At 48.8% G+C, this 18,567-nt stretch overlaps 1 protein-coding gene across 1 annotated transcript; it reads right to left on the reverse strand.

The window, feature by feature from the left end:
* Positions 1–57: 57 nt before the first annotated feature.
* LOC136492625 (ethylene-responsive transcription factor ERF003-like) lies at positions 58–2,318 on the reverse strand. The gene is made up of 2 exons (XM_066488610.1): positions 1,491–2,318; positions 58–1,247 (listed from the first exon to the last, which is right to left on the reverse strand). Exons 1-2 carry the CDS (start codon positions 1,568–1,570, stop codon positions 809–811), a joined length of 519 nt encoding a protein of 172 aa, XP_066344707.1. The 5' UTR covers positions 1,571–2,318; the 3' UTR covers positions 58–808.
* Positions 2,319–18,567: the final 16,249 nt, after the last annotated feature.

An 18,567-nucleotide genomic window follows, 5' to 3' on the forward strand; every position in this document is an offset into this window, starting at 1 on the left:
GTTGTGTAGCAAGCAACTTGTGTGTATGGGCCAAACAGTGGCCTCGGATCGTGCTCGGATACGGCGAAACGGATCGCTCCTGAAGGTTCGTTCGTGACGTCCTGTTTAAGTGTTAACTGCCCGCCTTGACTGTTCATACGAGCCACACTGTGCACTGGGGGACAGCTGCCTGCGTGTCTCGGAAGTCACAATGCCTGTCGTCGTGGCCACTAGTATTGTGTCGTGTGGTCGATGCCGATCCTGTTCCTATTCCTATTCCTATCGATGGAAGACGTGACTCATGCTCGAGAGAGAATGCAAATCCACCACCATCCACCAGAATGGAAACGACAATGCGTCGGGTTCTCGCAGGAAGAGGACCGAAGATGGCATCCGATCGATGCATCTGTCGACCGCGCGTCACGTCATGTGAATGCATGAACCACAACTCTCGCAGATTTGCGATGGAATGGAGAGAGAGAGATAAAGGAGGCAGAGCTAGGATACCAAACGCGGTAGACAAGGGCGAGAACAAGCCTCACATGGTGAACCAAATCAAGAGGCCTTATCCCGAAAGATCCTTTGGTCCCCTTCCCGCTATGTACAAGGCTCGCTTCGCTCAATCCCAATCCCCAGCCCAGGAACAGGAACAGGAACAGGAACAGGAACAGGAACAGGAACGGGCCCCGGCCGGGCAAACGCAACTCGCGTTCCATCCCTCCGGCTCCGGGTCGGGCCGCACCTAACGGACGGCTAATGTGCCTGCCTACCAAAACAAACAAACGCTGTAGATGGTGACGACGACTGCAGCGGCTAGCTAGCTGGTCAGTCACTGAATCGCCGAGCTCGAGCAGGCGGCGGCGCTGGAGGAGGCGGACGGCGGGTGGTGCTGTATCTCCACGGGGCCGTAGTAGGTGAGCTCCCTGATCATCTCCTCGATGTACTCCTCGCCGCCGTCGGCGTCGGGGTCGACTTTCACGGCGGCCTCCTCGCCGTCGTCGTCCCGCCGGCGAGCGCCGCGGCTACTACTGCCGTCCCCACCCGTCCGTGACACGTCCGCGCCGTGGTGCGGCTCTTGCGCCGGCGCCGTGCAGCATTTCTCCAGCTTCGCGCGCAGCGTCGGGGAGAGGGTGCCGCCGCCGCCGCCGCTGCCGGTCAGGGGGAAGTTGGTGCGCGCCGCGGGGCCGCTCATCAGCCGCGCCGCCTCGTCGTACGCCCGCGCCGCGTCCTCCGCCGTCTCGTACGTGCCCAGCCAGATCCTCGTCTTCCTGCACCGTCGCCACGCACAGACGACGCAGCAATAACACAAACAAAGGCGCGTTCAGACTTCAGACGCGTGCATGCCTTGGAACGAAACGAAGAGACGAAAACTGCACCAGCTAGCAGAGGAGGCTAGCCTGCTAGTCTGCTATAGCTGACGCAAAAGTATCGACAAGAAACAAAGCTAGTACTCCCTATATATATGTTTCTCTCAACTGAACATGCATGACATGAGTGACCAAGAACTTTACAGGAGTGGGTGGCGGATCTCGGAGACCCAGGAGCCCCAGTGCCTCTGCCTCACTCCTCTGAACCTCTGCAGCTTCGGCATGGCTGGCGATGGCCACTCTGCTCCGCTGTCTCCCTAGTGCCCGATCGATGCTCTCTCCGTTGGGTGGTGGACACTCCCACAGTCCCACTTGATAGCAAGAGATGCTTCAGGTGCCGGCCGCTTATATACTGCGCCGCGCCCAAGGGGCCGGGTCAGGGTGGCCTGCAAGGCTGCAGGTATACATGCAAGACATAGATAGATGCTAGCTACTGCTTGTACTGCAGCTTAGCCATGTAGATAGATGAGATCACAATCACATAGCTAGTAGATGTACGCAGCCCCTGTTGAAGATGGATGCTGCTCAATATAGCTACTTGCTTAGTACCATCTTGGAGCCATTTGGCATTGATCATCACCCACGGTATACAAAACAAAAGTACCAAATTTACAAACACAGGGTGACGAGGACGACAGCACACGCTAGCTAGCTAGCTCGTTCCTGCAGATAGATGGAGCAAGGTCAGCTTTGCCTGCCTTTGTAGCTCGCAGAGACACGGCCTGCGGGGGGACCCGCACACGCCCAGTCTTGGTGCATGCACAGTTGCCGAACACTGGCAGTCGCTGTGACCCTTGCCAAGTCGGAACACCTGAACGGCCATTGGCCCAGGGACGACGACAGAACCGCAGAGCCACATAGGTGTAGTGTCAAGTACACGCGTCGGCAGGACGTAGAGGTGCAGAGAGATCCCTGTTCCGTGGGCTGGAACTTGATCGCCACTCCACGGTAAAAGGCGGCAATCAGAAGACCCGTGCCGGTAGACGGATTACCGCTCAGCCGTTAGCGTACGTACCGATCTTCGGCGAGGTACTCCACATGCATAGGATGGGCATTGTGCCGCCGGCTGCTCCAGTTTTATACACGTCAATGAAACATACGACACCATATTCGTAGGGAACTTGACGTCAAGCCACGTGACAGCTCTGGACGAGTTGTTCCCAGCGACCAACAACAAGGCTGGTAGAAGAGCGTTCTTCTCGGATAGTGGAGCAGGGTCGCGCAGCCAGCAGCGGAGACGCCTAGCTCCGTAGGTTGCTACGGTGCTCGTAGTTGGGTTGTATACCATTTATGTAATATCGAAGTCTAAAATAGTCTGCTAGGAAGGTCTAGTTATAGCTGTAAGACCACCTAGCGCGCTCATCAGAAACGTATTATTTGTACGATTAAACTCTTCTTCAATTACAATGATACACGAATCTTTTACGTATTGAAAAAAAATGAGCCGAAAGTGCCAGCGACTGGCAGCTTTGGTTTACTATCGCATAGGTTATAGCCTGGAATGTGGAGTCTCATGGCCTGGAATGGATGGCGCCGACGGGCAATGGCCCCTATTGGTTCGTGCATTCTTAGCCTGCATTAGTTGCATATAGAGATCATTCACAATTTGAGAACAGACTTTCGGTTTTTAGCTTTGGTCCCAGCTAAAATTTAGCCCGGGAGTAATAGGAGATTTAATCTTGATTGGAACCACTAACCGGAACTAGAATCCCCTGTTCAACGGATGGTGCAGCAGGCTTTTGCAGCAGGGATCTTTAGTCCCGGTCTGTGGTTCAAACAGGGACTAAAGGTTGCCTTTCAATCTCGGTTGGAACCACCAACCGGGACCAAAGGTCCTGCTGACCCTTTTATTCTGGATTTTGGCTCCAACCAGGATTATAGGTTGATCATTTAGTCACGGTAGGCTCCACCAATCGGGACTAAAAGTCCCCACCTATATATACCCGCTTTCACTGTCCCCCAGTCCGAGGCACAGGTCAAATCTTTGGTCTTTGCTTGTTCATCCGTGTTCTTGCTTGGGGAAGCAAGTTCTTACTCTCGGCCGCCGGCTTCATCTTTAATCTTCTAAAGGTTAGCAACTTCGTCTTCTAATCTTTCATTGCTAATAATGTAGATCATTTCATGCTTTAGTAATAAGCATAGAAATATTCAAATGTGTTTTTTTATTAGAAATAATAACGGTGGATTTTATTTTTATTTATACATCATTTCTTCGTAACCTTAAACATTTATTGTTTTCTAGATCTTTGTTAGCAACATTATTTCTTGATGAGAGTTAATAATCGTTAAAAAATTTATGTGCAAAATATTTAAGTTTACTTGGCATGCATATATATATATATATATATATATATATATATATATATATATATATTGATGATTTATTTTTTATATGTTTCTCTAATATATATCGTAGCATGGTATATTTATATGGGGGTCTATATTTATTGTGTTGTTTTTTCAAAAAAAAAAATAGTTACGATGAATGGTGGCGGACTTCCCTAGCCGAGAAAATTGGCTATTTGCCATTGCAAACAATGGGCTTCGCAAAATTGCCATTCAAAAAATGGGCTTCGCAAAATTGCCATTCAAAAAATTGACTTCGCAAAATTACCAGTGTAAACATATACACTTTGTTTTTGTTGCCATAATCCCTATTTAGCTCCTTTGTTTCTGTTTTTTGGGATTGTCCTCCACACGAAAAGACATTGCTGCCCTTGGCTGCTGGGAGACGTCCGTTTGCATCACCGTTCGCGCCTTGGCTGCATCGGACGTCAAAAAGATCAGCGTCATGTTTCTGGAAGGGAACGAGATTACGGAGCAATATATTTTATAATGTAATTGTACTACAGGAACGCGAAATTTTCTTCATATGTTCAGCAACAGTGACGCTGACAACAATAAGCGTGTCATTTTCGGCGCATAGGAGGGAAGCCATCAGCCATCGGATGATCAGGTACGCCTAGCCTACTGCCTACCCTATAGCACGTACTATACATGAAATCGCTCGCTTATCTGACGCGACGCGATCTGCGGGTCGGTGATCCGGTGCGTGCTGCGGTGCAGTTGCGGCCTGCGGGCGTATTTTCTCGAGCGGGGCCCGGGGTGCGCGTGTACATTGGCCTGGGGCAGCATTTGTTGCGGCCTTGGCCCCGTTCCGGCTCGCGGCTGCGCGCTTTCCGGGGACTCGCTCGGGAGAGGAGGGCAGGCGTCAGACGTCGGAAGGATAGATCAAATCCGTATCCACTCGCAAACTGCATCGGACGACGTCAGAAAGATAGTTCAATTCCGTATCCACTCGCAAACGAAGAACGCTCGTGTGCCCTAGACGTCCACGATGCAGGGCGGCCGTGACGCGACACCGCCGGCGGACGCGCTCGCCGCCGCCACACAACCACCCGTGCTCAGCGCCGCCACGCCGTCACCCGTGCTTGCAGCGGCCACGATGGCCGTCGGCATGACCATGGAGGAACTCGCAGCGACCTCGGCAGCCGTTGGCACGACCACGGTGGAACTCGGAGTGACCTCGTCGCCCCTCGTCGTGGCCCCGACAGCAGGCGCGCTCAGCTTGCTGCAAGCGGCCGACACGCTCGGCAGGCTAGATGCAGCCCCAACGTCGTCACGTGTCCTGCCGGATCCTAGTTCGTCCCTCGTGGTGGACGCGCCCTCGCGAGAAAATTGGCTATTTGCCATTGCAAACAATGGGCTTCGCAAAATTGCCATTCAAAAAATTGACTTCGCAAAATTGCCAGTGTAAACATATACACTTTGTTTTTGTTGCCATAATCCCTATTTAGCTCCTTTGTTTCTGTTTTTTGGGATTGTCCTCCACACGAAAAGACATTGCTGCCCTTGGCTGCTGGGAGACGTCCGTTTGCATCACCGTTCGCGCCTTGGCTGCATCGGACGTCAAAAAGATCAGCGTCATGTTTCTAGAAGGGAACGAGATTATGGAGCAATATATTTTATAATGTAATTGTACTACAGGAACACGAAATTTTCTTCATATGTTCAGCAACAGTGACGCTGACAACAATAAGCGTGTCATTTTCGGCGCATAGGAGGGAAGCCATCAGCCATCGGATGATCAGGTACGCCTAGCCTACTGCCTACCCTATAGCACGTACTATACATGAAATCGCTCGCTTATCTGACGCGACGCGATCTGCGGGTCGGTGATCCGGTGCGTGCTGCGGTGCAGTTGCGGCCTGCGGGCGTATTTTCTCGAGCGGGGCCCGGGGTGCGCGTGTACATTGGCCTGGGGCAGCATTTGTTGCGGCCTTGGCCCCGTTCCGGCTCACGGCTGCGCGCTTTCCGGGGACTCGCTCGGGAGAGGAGGGCAGGCGTCAGACGTCGGAAGGATAGATCAAATCCGTATCCACTCGCAAACTGCATCGGACGACGTCAGAAAGATAGTTCAATTCCGTATCCACTCGCAAACGAAGAACGCTCGTGTGCCCTAGACGTCCACGATGCAGGGCGGCCGTGACGCGACACCGCCGGCGGACGCGCTCGCCGCCGCCACACAACCACCCGTGCTCAGCGCCGCCACGCCGTCACCCGTGCTTGCAGCGGCCACGATGGCCGTCGGCATGACCATGGAGGAACTCGCAGCGACCTCGGCAGCCGTTGGCACGACCACGGTGGAACTCGGAGTGACCTCGTCGCCCCTCGTCGTGGCCCCGACAGCAGGCGCGCTCAGCTTGCTGCAAGCGGCCGACGCGCTCGGCAGGCTAGATGCAGCCCCAACGTCGTCACGTGTCCTGCCGGATCCTAGTTCGTCCCTCGTGGTGGACGCGCCCTCGCGAGAAAATTGGCTATTTGCCATTGCAAACAATGGGCTTCGCAAAATTGCCATTCAAAAAATTGACTTCGCAAAATTGCCAGTGTAAACATATACACTTTGTTTTTGTTGCCATAATCCCTATTTAGCTCCTTTGTTTCTGTTTTTTGGGATTGTCCTCCACACGAAAAGACATTGCTGCCCTTGGCTGCTGGGAGACGTCCGTTTGCATCACCGTTCGCGCCTTGGCTGCATCGGATGTCAAAAAGATCAGCGTCATGTTTCTGGAAGGGAATGAGATTACGGAGCAATATATTTTATAATGTAATTGTACTACAGGAACATGAAATTTTCTTCATATGTTCAGCAACAGTGACGCTGACAACAATAAGCGTGTCATTTTCGGCGCATAGGAGGGAAGCCATCAGCCATCGGATGATCAGGTACGCCTAGCCTACTGCCTACCCTATAGCACGTACTATACATGAAATCGCTCGCTTATCTGACGCGACGCGATCTGCGGGTCGGTGATCCGGTGCGTGCTGCGGTGCAGTTGCGGCCTGCGGGCGTATTTTCTCGAGCGGGGCCCGGGGTGCGCGTGTACATTGGCCTGGGGCAGCATTTGTTGCGGCCTTGGCCCCGTTCCGGCTCGCGGCTGCGCGCTTTCCGGGGACTCGCTCGGGAGAGGAGGGCAGGCGTCAGACGTCGGAAGGATAGATCAAATCCGTATCCACTCGCAAACTGCATCGGACGACGTCAGAAAGATAGTTCAATTCCGTATCCACTCGCAAACGAAGAACGTTCACGTGCCCTAGACGTCCACGATGCAGGGCGGCCGTGACGCGACACCGCCGGTGGACGTGCTCGCCGCCGCCACACAACCACCCGTGCTCAGCGCCACCACGTCATCACCCGCGCTTGCAGCGGCCACGATGGCCGTCGGCATGACCATGGAGGAACTCGCAGCGACCTCGGCAGCCGTTGGCACGACCACGGTGGAACTCGGAGTGACCTCGTCGCCCCTCGTCGTGGCCCCGACAGTAGGCGCGCTCAGCTTGCTGCAAGCGGCCGACGCGCTCGGCAGGCTAGATGCAGCCCCAACGTCGTCACGTGTCCTGCCGGATCCTAGTTCGTCCCTCGTGGTGGACGCGCCCTCGCGAGAAAATTGGCTATTTGCCATTGCAAACAATGGGCTTCGCAAAATTGCCATTCAAAAAATTGACTTCGCAAAATTGCCAGTGTAAACATATACACTTTGTTTTTGTTGCCATAATCCCTATTTAGCTCCTTTGTTTCTGTTTTTTGGGATTGTCCTCCACACGAAAAGACATTGCTGCCCTTGGCTGCTGGGAGACGTCCGTTTGCATCACCGTTCGCGCCTTGGCTGCATCGGACGTCAAAAAGATCAGCGTCATGTTTCTGGAAGGGAACGAGATTACGGAGCAATATATTTTATAATGTAATTGTACTACAGGAACACGAAATTTTCTTCATATGTTCAGCAACAGTGACGCTGACAACAATAAGCGTGTCATTTTCGGCGCATAGGAGGGAAGCCATCAGCCATCGGATGATCAGGTACGCCTAGCCTACTGCCTACCCTATAGCACGTACTATACATGAAATCGCTCGCTTATCTGACGCGACGCGATCTGCGGGTCGGTGATCCGGTGCGTGCTGCGGTGCAGTTGCGGCCTACGGGTGTATTTTCTCGAGCGGGGCCCGGGGTGCGCGTGTACATTGGCCTGGGGCAGCATTTGTTGCGGCCTTGGCCCCGTTCCGGCTCACGGCTGCGCGCTTTCCGGGGACTCGCTCGGGAGAGGAGGGCAGGCGTCAGACGTCGGAAGGATAGATCAAATCCGTATCCACTCGCAAACTGCATCGGACGACGTCAGAAAGATAGTTCAATTCCGTATCCACTCGCAAACGAAGAACGCTCGCGTGCCCTAGACGTCCACGATGCAGGGCGGCCGTGACGCGACACCGCCGGCGGACGCGCTCGCCGCCGCCACACAACCACCCGTGCTCAGCGCCGCCACGCCGTCACCCGTGCTTGCAGCGGGCACGATGGCCGTCGGCATGACCATGGAGGAACTCGCAGCGACCTCGGCAGCCGTTGGCACGACCACGGTGGAACTCGGAGTGACCTCGTCGCCCCTCGTCGTGGCCCCGACAGCAGGCGCGCTCAGCTTGCTGCAAGCGGCCGACGCGCTCGGCAGGCTAGATGCAGCCCCAACATCGTCACGTGCCCTGCCGGATCCTAGTTCGTCCCTCGTGGTGGACGCGCCCTCGCTGACCGGCGTTGACGCGGCTTCGCTGGCACCTGCGCTCGACGGAGACTCTGCGCCCTCGACGCTGCCTGACATGGTGCAACGTGCACTGCCTCCGAGGTGTGGTGATGTAGCCTTTACGCTTTTTTGTTTCTTTTTTTTCAAAATTTTTTTTGTGTAAACCGTAAACTGCAAACGATATTTGGTTTAGGTTTGATATGGAGGTTGATGATCCTATACCACAAGTTGACTGGGACAACTTGCAGATAGTAGAGTCACACGATGAGGAAGGAAGAATTGAACTTTTGAGTGAAAATCAAATATATGTGCTTTTAGGGCTTAGAGATGAGGAGAGTGCACACGTGGCTGCACCAAATGATCGATCAATGGATATGCAGAGTGTCGATAATGATAATGATAATGATAATGATAATGATGCTGCAATTCCTACTAGTGATGTTATACCAAGTGAGTTGATAATTTCATATGATAAGGACCACCCCAAGATGGACCTTGGCACCTCCCTAGCCACAGGAACCAGGTTTCCACACTGACGATCTTCTATTCGCGCCATCGCCAGATATGATCGTTTCGCGTCACCTAGACCCATCAATAGTATGGAATATTTTAAGTTTTGCGTGCTAATATAATTTTTGCATATATACATTTATTCATAACATGACTGTTGCATATGTCACAGACTATAAAACCAGTTAAATGGCTAGAAGCAGCACTATGGCTGCTCGGGGTGTGGGACATCTTCGAGACGACGACAAGTGAGGTCGTGAATGATGAAGGAGGCGAGTTATGGACGTGCAGTCTCATCTTCGATATCCCCATTAGGTACAATAATGAGTTGCACCATGACATCTTGCAGACTAGATGACAGTCGCCGACCAAAATAGGCGCCCAGATCGATGTCGTGCTGCCTTCTTTGCAGGCAATTGAGCGAATTAGCTACCGTATGCCTGATTTCTCGTCCTTAAAGATAGAAGCTTTACGTGAGCATAGTCTGGATGTGCCGCGAGTAAGCGAGAGGCATGCGACATTCAACCATATGGATGTGGTACGTCGTGTATGATATGAGAGTAATGTTTATTTATTCTTATTATTATATGAGCGCTTCCTGATATTTTTTGTTTGTCCGTTTGCAGGTTTTGCTCTATGATTTCACGTATGCTACATGTTGCATGCAGCCCATTCTCACGCAGCTCTTAAACGACTGGGGTACGCCTGGGACTTCGTGGAAGCGATGGGCCAGAGAACGACAGCTGTCATCCAGTATTGCGTGAGATTTAGGTAAAACCAGGCCATCGATAGTCCGTTAGTATGCTACATCTGTGGGATGCGGTGTTGTGAGGCAACACTCTCCATCAGTAGGCTACACCATGTCCTCGGTGTTGTGAGGCAATGGAGAGTGTTGTAGTGTGGGCCTTGCATTACATAGACAATAACCGTGGTTACATAATCCGAGACATACGCTACTGGCAGTGGACATAGGCTAGGATTGCGGCGGGTTTGTAGGATCCATGTGTTAGTTAGGTTTATTCATACTGTTATGTTTAATTAGGTTTATTCGAACGGTTATGTTTAATTTAGTTTATTAGTATGGATATTTTAATTATATTTGTATACAAGTTAATTATATTCATTAGGTTTATTTGTATGGATTGAAATTTAACTCGTGTATGATTGAAATGCATATACAAATAAAAAAACCAGAGAAACAACCAATACGAAAGTTGTAGATCTCGAAAAGTTATATAACTTTGTAGTTGACAACTTTTTCATTTGGAATCATCTACTGTATCAAAATTCTATTTAAAATTAAATTTTTAAAGAAGTTTGATTTCTCTTTTTAATCTTTGGCCAAAACTTGTAACTAGTCTTTCTCTATGATGCTAACTTTAAATTTGATGATTTTTTTCCTAAAATTTTCTAAATTCATGCTCTATCAATTTATTATGTTCTTACGGTTTTTATTTTGGTCATCTTTTCATGTGAATTTGTTTTATCAATTCAAAATTTGATTCTAAAAAAATGGCAACTTCAAACAGCATTTTGTAGAAGTAAATGAATTCATCTGGTAAATTCATAAACATAAAAGTTATAGAACTGATTAAGATCTACAACTTTTATATTGGTCATTTCTTCATCTGGCTAAGTGGTAGTGTACATTGTTCATAAATTTATATCTCTCTTTTATTTTGGTCATTTCTTCGTCCAACAAAGTGGTAGTGTACATTGTTCACAAATTTACATCTCTCTTATATAAGAGAGATGTAAATTTGTGAACAATATAAAGAGAGATGTAAATTTGTGAACAATGTACACTACCACTTAGCCAGATGAAGAAATGGCCAATATAAAAGTTGTAGATCTCGAAAAGTTACACAACTTTATAGTTGACAACTTTTTGATTTGAAATCATTTTGTCAAGGAAAACTATGTTTGAATTTCCAAAATTTGAAATTTGAATTTTTAAAATATCCTCAAATGGAGAAATGGCCAAAACAAAAGTTGTAGATCTCAAAAGGTTATGCAACTTTGTAGTTGACAACTATTTCATTTGAAATCATCTTGTCAAGAAAAACTATGTTTAAATTCTTTAGATTTGAAATTTGAATTTTTCAAATCTAATTATAATTTATTGCATATGTTATTAAACATTTAAAGGATATGAAAGCAATTTTGTATATGAAAGAAAATTTGTATTGCAATTTTCTGAGATATATTTTTTTACTACGTAATTTCTAATTTTCAGTCTATTTTTGTTAAATGATATGTTATAAACTGTTGCAAGGGTGGGAAACGAAACTGTCGGATAGGCAGCAGTTTCGTCGCACGCCAAAGTTTGGCTTTAGTCCCGGGTTAGGCCACCAACCGGGATTAAAAGGCCTCTAGTCTCGGTTGGAGGCCCAACCCGGGACTAAATGTTTGACCTTCAGTCCCGAGTTGGGCCTCTCGGATTGGGCCTCCAACCGGGACTAGAGGCCTTTTAGTATTGGGTTCTTCTCTCCTTTGAAGCGTCACTGGATCCGCACCATGTACTCTGCCGCGCCGCCATTGCCGCCGTGCGCCGCCCGTTCGGCATCGCCCTCTTCTCCGGCTCACGCGGCGGGTCCTCGTCCTCGTCTTCGGCTCACGCCCTCTACTCCGGCGCACGTGGCGGGCCCTTGTCCTTGTCTCCCCGGCGCGTGCGGCGGCGCCCTCGCCCTTGTCCTCTGACGGTTGACCGGCCTCGCCCTCGTCCTTAGCTCCGGTGCGCGTGACGCCCTTGTCCTCCTCTCCAGTGCGCGCGGCGGATCCATCGCCCTCCTTGTCTCCGGCCAGTGACTTCACGTCTCCGGCCTCGCCGTCATCTCCGGCAGCGCCTTCGTCTCCGCCCTCGCCGTCATCTCCGGCAGCGCCTTCTTCGTCTCTGGCCTCGGCCTCGACCTTCATCTGCCGCCAGGTGGTAATACTCATTGCCAACCCCTTGTCATCACTTTGTGCTGTATGAAACCGAGCTTGGAAAGATGCTGAATTTTGATACATATGGTTTATTGATGTGAATTTTGGTATATATAGACTTATAGAAAAAATTGACTTCAGTGCTATACATATATGAATTTTGATATATATATATATATATATATATATATATATATATATATATATATATATATATATATATATATATATATATATATATAGACTTATAAAAAATGACTTCAGTGACATACATATATGAATTTTGATATATTAACTTTACTATTTATGTATTTTGGTATATGATAAATATTGACTACAGTGATTTGAATTTTGATATATAGGGTTTAGTGATGTGAATTTTGATATTTGTAGACTTATGAAAAAAATTGACTTTAGTGATATGCATTTTCGTGTATGAAAAATATTGTCTCCAGTGATATGATTAGATATATTGACTTTAGTGAGAAGAGATGGCTGGACGTAGACGTCGTGGTCTCTCTCCGCCAGAAGTCATAGGTTTCAGCGGCTATGTAACGTGGATGGGATTCGATCCAATGTTGCTGGATGTACCGTTTAGTCATCCAAGCATAGTAAGCAACTCTATATGTTTCCAATAAATTAATGTGTCAAATATGCTTGTATAAATATATTTTTCTGATATGTATATATATGTGATTCTTAAATGTACCATAGGTAATTGACCCAATCTTTTGGCTTAAAGAGACACTCTCAAATTTTGGAGTTCAGAAAGTGGTTGTTCAGACCTTTCATGTAGATAATGGTCCATTAATCCAATGTCGAATTGGCTTTTCCATCGCTGCTAGGAGGGGTAGAGGTGTTGTACAAATCTCAGAGATGGAAATAACGGCACCCCAGAAGATTGTTGCACAAAAATATGTTGTCATTGCATGTATAACTAAGCTTGCGAATACTGGGTACACCCTGCCTCACTATCCTCCGTGCTGATTGAAGCTATAAATGTGAACATGCGTCATGATGTTGAGGACTTTTGTGCAAGCATTGCTCGGAATAACCGAAATGATGTGGTAAAGTCGAAGTCGAACTCATAGCTTATATCTGTATTTGTTGTTATATGTTGCAAAGCTTGGTTCTCATGACCTTTTTTTCAGCCAACACTTATAGGTTGAGGACTATGACTTACCCTACAAAGGGTGCAGTTTTAAAGCCATTCTAAACCAGACAATGTATCAATTGTGTTATGATTGGAAATATGCTCATGAATGGCCAACACTCACTACGGAAGGATTTCAAGCAAAACTGCTTGCGACTAAGAGGGGAGACCCACCGACTTCTCGAGCACCATTAAACGTCGTTAGTCGACCCTGTGCCGTAGTTGTGAAACAAGGGAGAGTGCACTGGTTAATGCATTGGTCTTCATCAATAATATTTTTGGATACCACATCGATGACCTACACTTCACCGAATTGAAAATACGAGAAAGTCAACTTCATTAGGTATTAGTGGTGACATACTATGCTTGCAAGAACTTTGAAGAGTACTTGGACATGTAGTGTGTAATGACTTGGTTCAAGTTTATGGTTTGTATGAAATTTGATCGTGGGATGGATGATCATTGTAATATACAACATCTTACTTAATTAGTTTCACTCTTAGTATGTGCGTACAATATTTAATGCAAAGAAACTGTAAAAGAAAAGAAAAGAAAAGAAAAGAAAAGAAAAAGAGACATTTAGTCCCGGGACGGGAGGTGTAATACGTGGCAACGCCTGAGGCCCGGACTGGAGCCGCCTTTACTCCCGATTGGTATTACCGACCGAGACTAGAAGTGTCAAATTAATACCGGTTGAAGAGATCGGGACTAAAACCAGACCTTTTGTCCTGGATGACAGTCTCGGTTGGGACTGAAACCCACTCCTGCACCGGTGATCATACGTGTTCCACTACTCTTCCGTAAGCCATCCATGTTCTGGACAAAAACAGAATTCCTCAGCGATGAAGCAAAGCAACATATTATCATGAACAGTCATGGAGATGTGACAACCCTGATCGACGTTCCAGAAACCTCGTCAAACATGGGACTAAATTTTGCTCAACGTAACAAAAGGCTAGGTTGCATTAATTGGCACTTGCTGCTTAACACTGTAAATCCGTGGATATTAGTTGTTGGAAGACACTATCTAGCAGCAAAGCTGCATATTTTTTTGCTAGATATAGCATCCTCCAACAAATATCTTAACATGATAGCGTCCGGCTGCAAATACCGAATTTTTGTCCCTCTAGCTAGCTATAATGGGTATTTGGTCCAACTGGATTATTATATATAATAATAAAATAAAATAATCTAAAGGCGATCCAAACATCTCAGATTATGGATTGAATATAGCAATCCAGCTACCACATTATTGTAATCCTATGATCCATCTCTAATTAAACTTGCTTTTTTAATCTTATATAAGTCCATTGTATTACAACTAACAATAATCCACCTCTATAATCGTAACGGTCAATATTATTTAATATAGTTCGTAATCTAGGTTATTATAATCTCATCTATAATCTAGAGTAGTATATAATCCAATCAGGATCCAAATTGTAAGCTTAGGGTTTCCAGTAGTCCTTGAAAAATAAGGTCCACCAATGCAAGCATACACCAATATTAGCTTAGAGCAGCTCCAGTATACATGCCTCCAAACCGATTCATGCGCTAAGCTAGATGTTCGATTGCCGATCAGAACACATTCCAGGCATCAAACCATCATGAGATGTCGAAGCAAAATCGACTATTGTTTTCGTTTCGAACCATGGGCAGTACACAAATGAAGTGCAACTCCCAAGTCATTTGCACATGCAGCCGAAACACGGCAAGTGTGCATGTTTAAATTGTTTCATGGGCCCCATTAACGGATGCTTACACTGATGGATCGAACCATCGGCAAGATCGATTTTCAACAAACCTGTGCCAGCCTCGGTTTGATGCTAGGACTAGAGCTGCCCTTAGAACAAAAGTTGGTGTGACATGTGGGTACAGGATTACAGAACCACCACTTTTTCAACCAGAGCTAATACACTTTCTTTTTACTCATTGTGGCCCCCTTTTTCTCTCGCACGTTTTTATTGCTTTATTTCTCCTCTCCCACACATAAGCTACGATGCATATGGTTTTACGATAATGCTCCTGTTTGGTCATTCGTCCATCTAGACGGACCCCGTCCGAGTCGCCCGCTCTGGAACGGACTTTGCTCGCACCGCGCCCCCTCCCCAAATGGCCCAATAGTCGTAGCCTCTCGCTCGCTCTAGAACGGACCCTGCTATCTCCATTCTTCACAAAAAAAACACCGCTGCGAGAGCCATGGCGTCCTCCCCTCCTCCCGTCCCCCCCATGGATCCAGCGGCACCCCTCCTCCATGTGTGTCTTCCCTCAAATCCGACGGCCTCCATGGCGTCCCCTCCCCCCACTCCATGGCGGCCACGACCCTTCTGTCGATGAAATCTAGTCGGCAGTCTACCGAGGGGTATGCCCACGGTAGTAGATGAATCGGTGGAGGTACGCGTGAGGAAACCGGATGGTGACACAGAACGCAAGAGACAGCGATTATACAGGTTCGGGCCGTCGGCTTGACGTAATACCATACGTCCTATGTCTTTGTGGATTGGATTGCGTTTGTTCAGATGAAAACAAGGGGGGTCCCTACCCGCCTTATATAGCCTGGGGGTAGGGTTACAGATCGGTTGTTTCTATCATGATCGGTTTATAAGATAGGAACTTACAAATATCACGGTAATCTAGCATATCCGAGCAGATTTTGTAGATCATTGAGGATCATCACGTAGTCTTGCGAGGTTGACTTACGCCGTACTTCACGCGGCGGCATCTTGCACGCTAGGCCTCGACTGGCGGCGCGGCCCCTGTGTGGTCTCGTGGGATTGGCCTCCCCTAGCGGCTTAGCCCATGTGTAGCCCTGTGGGTATTGGGAGTTATACCCCCACAGCTAGTCCCCGAGCACCTTGTATCCGTCGAGCAACGCCGTCTTGAGCTTGTCCAAGCAGTCCAGCTAGTCGTTGTTCGTCAAAAGCAGGCGTCCGTCCAGATTGACTGGTAGCAGAGCTGTTGAAATAGGCATCCGAGCTGTTAAATACGGCATCCGAGCTGTTAAACATGGCGTCCGAGTTGTAGAAACAGATGTCCAAGTGTTTCAATCCGGGAGCCGAGCTTAGGCTCGCTTGAAGCTTCAAGGTTTACCGGCAAGATGTAAGGAGCTGAAGTAAAAAAAATTTGAAGTCTCAGTTGGTGAATTGTACACACTTAAGTGCCTATTGCGTTGGCTCTGATGACGTGGTCATCAGGGCAGAGCAGAGGCATCAGATGACAGACTTGACTTAGTCAAAACACCGTGGGAAAAACAACAGTACGTGCACCGTAAGGTGCATTGTACACAATGTAGCCTGCTGAAAGATGATGAAGGAATCTTATAGCAGGGTCAAAGAAAAATATCCAGACCAGGCAATCAGTACATTTACCACTAGGTGAAGTGTACACACTTAGTCCCCGAGTCTGGCACTAGGTGAAGCAGTCTCGTGGTGCCAGGATCCAAAGAGGCAGTTTGCGGGTGCTGAACCCGTCTTAGCTGAGAGAAATAGTACGATCATCGCAAGATGACGTGTACACACGTAGTCCCGAGCCTGCTGGAAGATAGTGAAGGAATCTTGTAGTAGGGTCAGAAAATATCTTGACTCCATTGAGACGATGCGTAGCATTGGACTTTGTTTCTTCACTCCGCGTTCAACGTAGTTCGACGTGGCGGCCTGTAAGGCCCACTCGACGGCCCAACGACGCGCGGAGGTTTCGGGAACCGTTATAAGAGCGCCGCAACCCTGGCCCACATTCCCCACCTTTCCTTCGCCACTTCATCTTGTTCCTCGAGCCCACACCGTATCACTCGGTAACTGCTCTGCCATCAAGGTAACCGCAAGCTCGTAGTCTCCTCCAGGCCATAGATCTGCTAGATGGCGCCCAAAAGGAACCGCAACAGCTCGAGTAGGGCATCGCGCGAGCTTAATCACGCTGAGGAATGGGTGAGCACCGTGAGCAATGAGGCAGCGCTCAACCAGTTGGTGGTGGATAGCGTGCTACCCGATAGGGTGACGACAGGATGGCGTCCGACTCGTGGTGAGAGCTTTCCTACCCCCCACGGCGATGAATTAGTGGTTTTTGAAGATTACTTTTATCGCGGATTTGGCATTCTGATCCATCCATTCCTTCATGGGTTGGTAGACTATTATGGGATTAGTCTCTGTAATCAAGGCCCAAATTCCGTCCTTCATGTCTCTGTCTTTATCCATTTCTACGAAGCCTATCATGGCATTCTTCCACATTTTGATCTCTCCTGCCACTTCTTCTATTTGAAAGCTCGAGGGGGATCTGGATCTAGGATAGTTGGCAGCGTGTACTTGCAGCTTCGAGATGGGATGGTTGGCCAGTACATCGCTACCCCGTTGAACACGAACATGAAGTATTGGGTGCAGCGGTGGTTCTACATGCCATAGGGGGAACACCATGTGGCATGCGACATTGATCAGATTCTCGTGAGCAACGCTAAGTGGTCGGAGAGACCTGGTGTCAATGGCATGGAGCAAGTGAGGGAGCTCTTGTCATTGATCGACCGGAGAAGGGTGGATGGGGTTATAGTAGCGACGAATTTCACTTTTCGACGATGCCAGCCTAGCAAGGAGAGGGCACATCCCGCGTATCAATTCCGTGGGGATACTGATGGGACCCGAGAGGTGCCTGAGCCAATTGATCGAGATGAAGTCATGCGGTGGGTTAGGGAACCTCCTACCATGGGTAAAAGTCTTATTTCTAGCTTTGTTTGATTCCTTTTTTGTTGCAGCATAGTCATTCGTGCTCTTGAAGATTCGTGGGCAGGATCGGACGGTGTACTTCTCGGCAGTGCCTTTAGCTGACAGGCCAAGGGGTGTTGATGCTCGGCCGTGCAGTCCCCGGCATCGGGCCAGCTCGGAAGCTGGTGGGGACAGCTTGGATGATCACGATGACGGAGATGGAGGTGAGCGAACGTCACATGTTCATAAGAAACTCCAAGGGAAGCGGCCTGCGGGCGAGGAGCCATCCCCGAAGAGAAGGAAAACGAGAGGGTTGTCCCGTTGAGAAGAGCAGCCGATGAACATCGGTGCTCCCACTCAACACCGAAGCTGGCAAATGGTGGTTTTGAGCTCGTCAGAGGACGATGGGCCGGTGGTAGCACCTTCGCCGAGGGTTGGGATGCCCCTTTCTACCGCGCCGGCTAGAGCAACAACTCATGTGGCGCTAGGGGCAACTGCTCGAGTGGCTAATGGAGTTCTCGAGACCACAGTTACACCCCTGGTGGAAGCAGCATGGGTGACCACCACAGTCCCCAAGACCACCCAGGCAGTTCCAGTGGCATTGGATGAGACGTCAAGCGATTTGGCTCCTGGACAGACTGGTTCTAGGTGGGGGCGCTGGTTCCTGTCTGCGCAGCGGGAGTCCCAATTGTAAGTGCCTTATCTTATTTGGAGCGGTGGTTTATTTCTTGATGGATTTTTGTTTGTTGAAGCGCGGAATCAACGGAGGACCTGCAACCATCGGCGACCGATGATGGAAGGCACGTGGAGGAGCCATGAGCTCCCCACGTCGAGCTAGAGCATGCCAGAATGGATCCGGCTGCCCCCACCGTGG

The sequence above is a fragment of the Miscanthus floridulus genome, chromosome 11, assembly GCF_019320115.1.
Source record: "Miscanthus floridulus cultivar M001 chromosome 11, ASM1932011v1, whole genome shotgun sequence".
Classification (NCBI taxonomy): domain Eukaryota; kingdom Viridiplantae; phylum Streptophyta; class Magnoliopsida; order Poales; family Poaceae; genus Miscanthus; species Miscanthus floridulus.